Source organism: Cladosporium halotolerans (genome assembly GCF_011745625.1).
Source record: "Cladosporium halotolerans strain TM138-S3 chromosome Unknown Sca7, whole genome shotgun sequence".
Lineage (NCBI taxonomy): Eukaryota > Fungi > Ascomycota > Dothideomycetes > Cladosporiales > Cladosporiaceae > Cladosporium > Cladosporium halotolerans.
In genome coordinates this window covers 937,383-947,555 of record NW_027191458.1, presented here as the reverse complement: position 1 = coordinate 947,555, position 10,173 = coordinate 937,383, and the positions used below count along the sequence as shown (strand labels likewise).

General features: G+C 57.6%; 6 protein-coding genes across 6 annotated transcripts; 3 read left to right on the top strand and 3 right to left on the bottom strand.

Moving 5' to 3' along the window:
• Positions 1-622: 622 nt before the first annotated feature.
• WHR41_03103 (uncharacterized protein) lies at positions 623-1,682 on the bottom strand (the record flags this gene model as incomplete). Its single annotated transcript, XM_069371709.1, has 2 exons — positions 1,268-1,682; positions 623-1,212 (listed from the first exon to the last, which is right to left on the bottom strand). The coding sequence occupies exons 1-2, from the start codon at positions 1,494-1,496 to the stop codon at positions 623-625; spliced, it is 819 nt and encodes a 272-aa protein (XP_069231431.1). The 5' UTR covers positions 1,497-1,682.
• Positions 1,683-1,909: 227 nt separating this feature from the next.
• Positions 1,910-3,284, top strand: WHR41_03102 (uncharacterized protein; the record flags this gene model as incomplete). Its single annotated transcript, XM_069371708.1, has 2 exons — positions 1,910-2,860; positions 2,913-3,284. 2 exons carry the CDS (start codon positions 1,910-1,912, stop codon positions 3,282-3,284), a joined length of 1,323 nt encoding a protein of 440 aa, XP_069231430.1.
• A 331-nt stretch (positions 3,285-3,615) lies between these two features.
• WHR41_03101 (uncharacterized protein) lies at positions 3,616-5,019 on the bottom strand. The gene is made up of 3 exons (XM_069371707.1): positions 4,720-5,019; positions 4,441-4,665; positions 3,616-4,374 (listed from the first exon to the last, which is right to left on the bottom strand). The coding sequence occupies exons 1-3, from the start codon at positions 4,720-4,722 to the stop codon at positions 3,742-3,744; spliced, it is 861 nt and encodes a 286-aa protein (XP_069231570.1). The 5' UTR covers positions 4,723-5,019; the 3' UTR covers positions 3,616-3,741.
• Positions 5,020-5,897: 878 nt separating this feature from the next.
• Positions 5,898-6,833, top strand: WHR41_03100 (uncharacterized protein; the record flags this gene model as incomplete). Its single annotated transcript, XM_069371706.1, has 1 exon — positions 5,898-6,833. One exon carries the CDS (start codon positions 5,898-5,900, stop codon positions 6,831-6,833), a length of 936 nt encoding a protein of 311 aa, XP_069231517.1.
• A 661-nt stretch (positions 6,834-7,494) lies between these two features.
• On the bottom strand, positions 7,495-8,145 carry WHR41_03099 (uncharacterized protein; the record flags this gene model as incomplete). Its single annotated transcript, XM_069371705.1, has 1 exon — positions 7,495-8,145. The coding sequence occupies one exon, from the start codon at positions 8,143-8,145 to the stop codon at positions 7,495-7,497; it is 651 nt and encodes a 216-aa protein (XP_069231354.1).
• An 836-nt stretch (positions 8,146-8,981) lies between these two features.
• Positions 8,982-10,031, top strand: WHR41_03098 (uncharacterized protein; the record flags this gene model as incomplete). Its single annotated transcript, XM_069371704.1, has 1 exon — positions 8,982-10,031. The coding sequence occupies one exon, from the start codon at positions 8,982-8,984 to the stop codon at positions 10,029-10,031; it is 1,050 nt and encodes a 349-aa protein (XP_069231353.1).
• Between the last annotated feature and the right edge of the window lie 142 nt (positions 10,032-10,173).

Sequence of the window (10,173 nt, the reverse complement as noted above, 5' to 3'; positions counted from 1 at the left end):
TGAATGAAAGGAGCGGCTTAGCATGCAGCAGTCCAAGTCTTCGTCTTTCGACCAACACTAACAGTCTCACCTTGGGCCTAGTACGACACGCCAATATCTTGGACGAGTCTTGACAGCAAGCAAGAACACTCCGAGGTCGGCTAATGCCGCCATGGTGGTGGGCCATTTGCCTGAACGTACGAGCCCTTCTCACGAAGAAGGTCAATGCATTGCAAGACATGACTAGTCGTGCGCCTCCGGAGCAATCCCTCGAACAATGCGCGCTAAAACAGATGGCGGCACCAGGGTGGGCCGCCGAGAAGTGATAGAATTATCAGATGGAAAATAATCAGATCCTCGCACGGACCCGAGTCCACCCGAGCAGCTTCCAGCCCTAAGCCCAAGCTTCGAGCTTGGACAGCCACACTTCTTGAGCAAGGGCTTCACACCTCACGGCGTGCTGGCTCGCTAACATTCTACCATTTGAGACTGAGATCCCTGTCTCGCCGACCTCGCATGCAACGTTGTGGGGAATTTATCTGATGAGAAATTTTTATCTGATCCCAGAGTGGATCCCTGGACGCCCGACCATGCATCACACATGGGTCCCTCACTAGTTCTCTACCTCTCCCACTCCAACGGATCACAGTTTGGAATTCACCCACTGCGGGCTACGCTTCTCCGAGAACGCCTTGATGCCCTCGGCAAAATTGGCCCCCTCAACCAAGCGAGGGTACCAATGTTCCGCCAAGCTCGACACGGCCTCTTCAGCGTTGCCCGTCTCCCAACTCATCCGAATCCCTCTGCGGGCAACGATTAGCGCGTCTGGGCTGTTGCGGCACATCTCCTCTGCGACCTGAACGGCGGCGTCGACCACGTCGGCTGATGAGTCAATTAGGCGGGTGACGAGGCCCCAGTCGTACAGCGTCGTGGCGCTGACGCTACGGCCGGTCAGGGCCAGATCGGTGCACCTCTGCAGACCGAGAGTCCGCGTCAATCGTGGCAAGCATCCAGCGACGGGGACGATTCCTCGCTTCACTTCTGGCAAAGCGAAGGTTGCAGCCGATGAAGCAACAACTATGTCGCAGTTGGCCACCATCTCGAATCCACCGCCCATGGTGATTCCGTTGACCGCGGCGATGATTGGCTTCTTTCCGTCACGACGTGGGAGTCCAGCCAGCCCTGGCGCCGACATGTCGTTGACTACACCGGCTCTGTTCATTTCATTCCATTCTAACGTACATCGTCAGTTCCGAGGAAGCCCGCAGCATTTGGAGGTTCGGCTTACCGATGAGGTCTGCTCCTGTGCAAAAAGCCCTTCCACTTCCTGTGATGATGCCAACCCATAAATCCTCACCGTGATCGAGCAACTCCCAGACCTTTGCGATTTCTTTACTCGTAGCAGTGTCGATGCAGTTCAGCTTGTTCGGTCTGTTTAGTGTCACCTGGATGACTTTTAAGCGTGGAAAGGTGACGATGAAGTTCTTGTGGTCGGTCTGAACCGATCCAGAAGACATATTGAATGGATGGTTCGCAAACGAATTCGAGTAGTTTCTTTAAGACGATCGTAAATGTGCCAAAGACGTATATGCCCGCACTGGTAGGTGTAGGAACATCTAGGGCACCCCAGCCGCGGTATCGGCGCCACGAGGAGGCTAGGCATCTCGGACGGTAGCCCTCGTCTCGAATTTTGGGTTTGGCGAGAACTAGCTGCCATTTTCGTACCTGCCATGCTCGGTTCGCGATTCGAGCAGCCCAGGATGGTAGGCAAGCCGGTCCACTTCCTACGACCAAGGCCGCGGCCCAGCTAGGTCTTGTGTCTCTTAATCGGATCTTTAAGACCCGTTCTTCACTTTCGTCCAATTGCGCTTTTGCTACGACTTACATTGATCGCAATTCATATTCAGAACAATTCAATTGCCAAACCATCATGTCACCACAAAAATACCCCGCGGTGAAACTGCCGCATCCGTTTCTCACCTCATATCAAGTGCGATGCAACGCGGACGTCACGCCCGCCAAGTTCGTTCTGGCTTTGGACGATCAGCCACCCAGCACAACATCTTTGCCAGAACCACTGCATTCAGAGTCGCTCTCATGGCGAGACCTGACTTCACGAACCGCCAAACAGTGTCCCCCCGACAATGACAACAGCGCTTGGGCCCGAGCATACAGAAGCCCAAAGACGACTTTTGAATGGCCGAGCCAGGAAACTCCATCTCTGGCCCAGATCTGGAACGTCGTTCATGCTATTTATCTTGCCCATCCGACGATCGAGTATTTCAGACTGGCTCTGGAGGGATATGGGAAGAGCGTGATCCGTCAAGAACTGCTTGCCACCGGACTTGCAATCGAGCACCCTCAACCATGGCGGCCTGTGCAGAATGACGGTATCGCCGACGGCGACCTGTTGATCTTGAGAAGCGCATTCTGGCAAGGAGCCGCTTCGCCAACAGGCCCCCGACCGATCTGGGCCGTAGGCGACGGCACCCAAGGGCTCGCCAGGAAGCCCATCTCCCAGTATCCAGCGATGCCCGAACACCAGCAATTCACGATGAAATTCCCCGAGCAGCCGATCTACACCATGCACCCAACACGTCAGCCCAAACCGCATCCTGGATCCATCTGCTACAGCCGCTACATCCCGGAGCTCGACGAGCACTTCTCGCTCGAAGTCATCGACTGGGAGGACGCGGAGCACCTGAAGCTGTTCAACACGTGGCAGAACGACCCGCGCGTCGCCAAGGGCTGGAACGAGACCGGCACGCTCGACGAGCACCGCGAGTACCTCCGCAAGCTGCACTTCGACCCGCACGTCCTGTGCCTCTTCGGCCGGTTCAACGACACCCGCTTCTCGTACTACGAGCTGTACTGGGCCAAGGTAAGCCGCCGGTCCGAAGACACCGTATCACAGTCCACTAACCCAACCGCAGGAGGACCACTACGGCGCGCACTACAGAGCGGACGACTACGACCGCGGGCGGCACTCGCTCGTCGGCGACGCGTCGTTCCGGGGCTCGCACCGCGTCAACGCGTGGTACTCGAGCTGCATCCACTACTGCTTCCTGGACGAGGTGCGGACGGCGAGCGTGGTGGGCGAGCCGCGGGCGACGGGCGGCACGATCCTGTCGTACGAGAACGCGGTCGGGCTGACGATCGGCAAGTACGTCGACCTCGGGCACAAGCGCAGCGTGCACTCGGTCTGCAGCCGCGAGAAGTGGTTCCAGCTGTGCCCGCTTTTCTGGGATGGGAGGGAGCGGGTGCTGGAGTCGGCGGATAGAGCGGCGTGGAATGCGAAGTTGTAGGTGGGAGGGAATTGGCTTGGTGTGTCATGAGTTTATGTTTGTCCGTGAGCTGCATTTGTGATAAATGATTAGCATTTGGGCCGGACCGATGGATGAGAGTCGCACCTGTGATGATCATCAGCCTGTTCAGAAAAATGGAGGTAGTTCTATGCGCGCTGAAAAGCGAATTTAGCTGCTACGACATAGCTCCTCTCCGCGTAACGGAAGTCATGGTGAGCGTCTGAAAGCTCGTGAATCCTGGACGCCTGAAGGAAGGATATCAGATCTCGCTCGAATCTTGACACTTCTTAAGTCGGGAAAGGGGAAGCCTATCACTTTCAGTGACAGTAGATTGCTGAGAGGCTTTGAATTGGCGTCTCGACATCAATAAAGCCATGCTATGTCCGTTTCGTATGCCGCTCTCTATGCGGCGTGCAGAGTGTATCTCGCGGTATTCGTACAGCACTTCGAAAGAAGTCTACTCCTCCATCTCGTCATCACCCTCAAGAGCCTTCTTCGCCAGCCTCTCCGCCTCGTCCTTCAGCTCTTTCGGTACATCCTCGTGCCTGCCCTTCGTGGGCCCGCTGACAGCCGAGATCCACGTCATCTCCAGCTCAAACTCCTTGTCCTTGCTGTCCTCGTGCGCCACGTAGATGATCCTCGCCGCCTCCTTGACGCCCTCCTCCAATGAGATAGTGTCGCCCTTCTTCGGGTCCAGGTTCAGCTTCTCCAGCTCCGCCTTCGCCGCCTGCCTTCCCTTGCCCGTCGCCGCGCCGTAGTAGCCCCAGTAGAGACCCGAGGGCTCGATCATGTACAGGTATGGGCCGCCCTCCTTGACGCCCTGCGTCTTGCCACCGGAGCCGACCTTGGGCCCGCTGCCGACGGCGCCGTCGACGTCGACCTCGGTTTCTGCGTCGAAGCCGCCGACGATGGCGGTGATGCCGAAGGGGCGAACGGAAGAGTAGAGGGTGAAGGCTTGCACGTAGGAGCCCATGCGGTTTGCGAGCGAGGCGACGGGGATCGGGGCTTTGTAGGTGCTGCGCCAGCTGGACGCTTCGTCGCGCGCGCGAGAGACGAAATGGCGGCCGTCGGGGACGAGACCAGCGGAGACCTGAGAGTCGATGTGTTAGCGAATCCAGCCATTCCGTCTGGGAGACACGAGCGCTCTGCGACGTACAACACCGATATTCCTATCCACAGTCGCGATGCGCTTGTTCGCGTCCTTCTTCATGAGTCTGCTTGTGACGAGCTTCTCCATGGCCAGCACAACGCCATCCTTGCACCGGATGCCGATCGCGGTGCCGCCGTTCTCTACGGCTTTCGTGGCGTATTCGACCTGGAAGTTGCGACCATCGGGAGAGAAGACGGAGTTGGAAAGATCGTAGCCGGTGCCTATTGACGTCTACGATTCATGTCAGCGCGCGGCGTTTGTGAGCGGACGAGCGATTGTGCTCACCATGGCGCCGGTTTAGGAAGATGTGCGATGTTGATTTGTGTTTGGCGTGACCGGGAGATAGTACACAGAACTGAAGCAAAGATCCTGAGAGTCGCAAGGGCAGAGTGATGGGGTTGGCGGTGGCAGTGAGTGTGGAGTGGTAGCTATGGTGTTGAAGCAGCGTTGCTTGAGCTCACAGGCAACTGAAGCCCGCGTCACAAGCGCGTGGACGCCTGAGGCCACCATCAGCGAGACAGCGAGACACAGACGGATCTCGGAGTCTCGACCCGGTTGTATCTGGCTGTCCACCGACTGTCGCCTGCGTCGTTTCCTGCGCATGGAACGCTATCTCACGCGGTCAATTGCAGCGACCAGCCTCATCTGTATCGAATGTGCGCGAGGGAGGTCTGAGCCATCTCATACACCAAGCAGCGTCTGGCGCAGCAGCCTTCACGACGAGATGCAGCGAAACAGGCCCTTGTGCAGCTCTGCCCAAGCAAAACAGCTGCCCGCCCAATCACCGCGTGCCTTGAGGCCTTAGGCCCGACCATCCCGCGGTTAGAGGACGTTTCAGTCCGCTGGCGCGGCGTCATCTGCCCACTATCCCACCCCGTCGCCCATACCGCCTATATATCACGATGACTCCTTCATTATTCTCTGCCCGCGACCGACCACTTCTCTCCTTTCCTCTCCTCCTGTAGATAGCCTTTGATAGCCCGCAGTCTACTGAAATTGGATCTCATTCACCGCAGCAGAACAAAGCCGCAGAGGCACCCCACCTGACTTGCACAGCTGCCAGCACTTCCCGCCAGAAGTGCCTGTTGAGAAGCTAAAAAGAAGTGTCCAGTTTCCACGAGTCTTGCAGCGCACAGGAAAGCACGGTCTGCCAACGAGGCCTGTCATTTGTCTTGCCTGCATTGCGAGTATCTGCTTTTGCAGGAGCGATCGCAACATCGCATACCAAATTCCGCGACCGCTACTACACAGAGTCCGGTAACAGCGCGCTTCTCTTTGTTCGCCAATTGAGTGGCCACTTCGCCATAACGCAATTCAGTTGCCTTTCATAGCTCGCAGAAAGAACGCCCCCTGTGTAAGAATGGTGGGCACGGCTTTTCGACATTCAGTTCGCTAACCACATCGCAGCATACTCGCAAACCGCTTGGAAACACCGTCCCGAGACTGCTGCAAAGGCGGCAAGTATGGATCAATCACAGCACGACGAGCTCGCAGCGCTTTTTGCGCAGCGCATGAACTTTTCCTCAGGAAATCAAATGCAGCAAGACCACCAACATGCCTTTGTCGAGCCAGTGCCCCAACAGCAGTTCTCAGAGAAGCAAGAGCAGCCCACCATCCACTACGCCTCAGCCCACTACACCCACAGCCACCACCTCGGCCACGACACCACCTCAGAGCCACCCACCAGCCCACCTCCCTCCTACCGCGAAGCCGTGCTCCCGGAAAACATCGCTCAGACCCTCCGCGACCACTCCATCGACCCCTCAGCCCTCCTCCCCAACCAACTCCACCTCTACTGCAACGCGGACCTCGACCAGCGGCTCCGCCTGCTCGAGCTCTGGCGCATCTCGCCGCCCTCCTACTCCCTCGAGCAGCACCTCCACGCCACGCAGATCCCAACCAGCCTCGCGGAGGAAGAAGCCTCCGCGCGCCAGCGCTACGAAGCGCAAACCCAAGCGCAAGCGCAAGCGCAAGCCGTCCGCCAGGAGCGCCAAAACCTCGTCTTCGACACGCACATAGAGCCGCGCATCTCGCCCATCCGGCAAGCCGGGGAACCCGCCTGGCCGCCCGCGGCTCGCATGCGCGCCGCGTCTATCGCGTCCAGCAAACCGGCCGCGCACCCCGTTAGCGACGCCGAGCCGTACATCATGGATGGCTACCGTTCGAGCGGGGCGTCGGCGTCGTCGATGGAGCCCGTGTACGGTGCTTCGGCGGGGTTGTGGCCCGGTCAGCAACAGCACCAACAGCAGCAGCAGGGGATGGAGGACCAGTATGGGGCTTTCATGCAGGTGCGCAATCACGCGGATTGGGAGGCGATGAATGAGAGGATTGCGAGGGAGAGGTTTGGGATGGTGGTGCATTCGGGCGGGGATGCGGGGGATGATGATATGGTTATGTGATGTGGTAGAGGGCGAAGCAGACTTTGACGAAGGAATTGGAGATGAGCTTGAACAGGAAGCATCGACATGAATTAGAGATAGCGTGATCACTGCTATGGCACATCGGACTGGTTGAAGTTGCAAGCATGCTTTGGTCGGCGTATGTAGCTGTGTAGACACAGAACGACCGCTGTGAATGGCCAATCCGTGTGACCGTGTCATGATGTTATGGCGTGGGCTGCTACGTGAGCGTAGTGCACAGCTTGGTGCTTGCTGAGACTTAGGCATCCATCAAGCTCACTCCTGTGTTACACCTTTACCACTAATCCTGAGGTTGTTGAAGAAGGTGTTACACCTCTCTGACTTCAACAGCTCTCGTCCTGGCCCTGTGACTCGATCGTGACATCTGTGAGTCTTGCACGACACACCTCATCATGGCGCTCCAAGTCTGTCAATGCAGATTGTGCTCTGCTTCTGGGCAATGAAGACAGTGTTGAGGGTAATCGAACCGGGCTGTCAAACCATTCCTGCGACGCCAGGCCGGTCCAGCAAGACAATTGGCCGATCCGCCAATCAGGGTGACTGGTTTGAATGATCGACCTGTGTCAGGTCTTAAATTCGGGGATGATGACTCGGCTTGATTTGCTTGAATGCGTACGTGTGAGGTACACTGCAGACTCTTTCAGCCGTTCGAACGGCTGCGGGTCGATCTTGCGCTCGCACTTCTCGGACGTCTGGCTGCCTGGCTGCGGAAGAAGTTCGCCGTCGATTGACCGCGGTCGATGACACTCCTGTTGCGCGTGACATGCGAGAAATCCTTCGAGCCCGGAGAAGGTCCAGCAATGTCATGGTCGTCCATCTGACCTTCCATTAAAGCTAGATCGCCGCTCTTCCCGAGCGACTCGGCAGCCGCCTCTTCAAGGAGAATACCCATGGCAAGCAGAGCAGTCTCATCGAGGCTCTTGAAGTCGATCTGACTCCCAGTCTTCGCGTAGAAATCGCTGGCATAGGCATGGATCGTTTTCAGGAGATCCGAATCCGGAAGACGCTGGTGGGGACCTAGGTGGCGGTCGGCGGGGTAGATGTCGTCTTCCTCATAGCGTATTGGCGCGCCTTTGCGTCGGAACAGCACCTCCTCTGGCGGCACAGCGGTGGCAGAGCGGCTAGTCTCGCCGTGACGCTTGGAGGGGACCTCTTCGCCTAGGAAGCCTTCGTAGCCCACGCGGCCTGCTACGGCGTCGTAGAGAGAGGTCTGTTTCCTACGCCAGTTGGGCCGGTCGCTGTCGTCAGGCTGGTCGTTGTCGTCAAGCCGGTCGTTGTCGTTACTTTCCATCTTGTGAGAGACATAGACACATTTCAGCAGCGCCTTCAAATGCGAAACTTGCGAAAATGTGTTGGCTCCATCCTCTCCTTGCACGGGGGAGTTGAAAGAAGCGACAGGACTTCCGTGAGAGCAACCGCGCTGCGCTTGCGCTCGGCCAATCACCGCTCAGCGTCACGCCGGCTTTGAAACATGCTGCGTTTCAGACTTGCATCTCCTCCAGAACCTCACTTCACTGCCCAAACCATTGGTCTGCAACGTCTTAGGCGCTCATTTTCAACATGATGGGCGGAATAAAAATGGCTATACTTAGACAACGCCGCATCGCTGTTGAATGCGGCACCAAAAGCGACACGCCTGGGCCCAGAAGGTGACTGGCGATCTTGACTGTGACACGAAGGCCAACGCGACGCCGTCAATGCAGTTGTGCGGCGCTGTCGATGCTATCGGCTTCTTCTCTTCCTCCCTCCAATGTTCACATGCCATAGTCCCGCGTTCTGAGCGATCTCCTGCGCTTTCATTGTCTGTTCACTCCCCTTTCACTCTCTCCCTTTGTTCACTACAGGCTTGCTGGACAATGCCCTTGACCGTCAACTTTCTTTGATCACTAATGTACCTCTGATCTCACGCCCAACCCCGACAACTCTAACGCTTCTTCGGCATACGAAACTCTTTGCTCTCTTGCACGCTCAAGGCCACAGACTGGTCAATCACTTCGCACGCACAACCACCATTTAACGACGCAATCGCACAAAGAGCAGGTCTCTCACAGCAAATCTACAACGATCTCTTCAAATAAAATGAGCACGAACACAAGGCGCGACTCGAACACTACCGCCATCGATACCATGCCTTTCAGGAAGAGCTTTGAGGCGCACGTCAACGACAACATGTCGCATGACGTTGAGCAGGGTAGCTCGGACTTCAAAGGCAAGATGCCAGCGTCTCCCGAGGCCGAGGATCGCGAGTTCACGGAGAAGATGGCGATGAAGGATCAAGGCCACCAGCCGCCACCTCGCTTCTCGACCATCTTCGACACCAAAGGCCCGACAACACCGACGCCGACGAAGGCGTTCGAGAGCTACCCTCAGCAGCCCGTCCGTAAACCTGGAATCTACATCGCCAGACCCCTCTTCTGGGCTCTGCTGGCAATCTTCCTATTTGAGAGTGCAGCCTTGTTCGCATACACAGTCATCGGACTGGTCAACAGCATGCCGGCGAGGCTTCTGCATCCCAATAACGCTGGCACTCTAGTCGCTGGCTGCGACTGCAACTCCCAACCGATCAACATCTCCCCCAACTTCTTCATGGGACAGGGACCACAATCTCCCATTGTCGAGATCGAGACCACGACCACCAGCATCTCGGAGACTCCAAGCTCGACATCAACGAGCTCCACAAGCAGCTCTTCCTCCTCCGCCGCACCCGCCGTCTCGAACCTCGCCGACCTCATCAAGAGCGCCGCCCAACTGACAACCACCACCTCGAGCACAACCTCTCCATCCAGCGGCATCGCAACCGTCACGCCACCCCGCGAGACAATCAAGAGCACCACAGTCCTCACCGTCGACCCTTCCGGCAGCACGCTCGCGCCGCGCCCGACCGTCACCTCGACCAAGATCGTAGACCCGGACGCCACGCCCGCTCTCAGCACGCGCGACGAGCCGACGTCCGGCGTGGGCTCTCCAGCCGGTGAAGATGCCAGCTCCGCTTCGTCGCACCCTACGCTCTCTATCTCGCTGAAGTCGCACGGGCAGCTGGTTGACAAGCCGACTCGGGAGGCCGAGCCTGCGCCGTCGTCCACGTCCGTCGCTGCGCCTTCCGAGTCTGGCTGCGAGCAAGGCGGCCAGAGCGTGGCGGGCTGTGGCGTCGCGGATGTCATGGACGGGGAAAGCTGAGAGGTTTGATGCTCGGGTGGGAGTGGACCGTTGGGATAAAGGAGATACCAACCCCTTTTCGGCATTCTGACAGTCAGAAGTACAGCACCGTTTGAGCAGATGGCTTCAAAATACTACAAGGATCTGTAGTGTGATGAGGAGA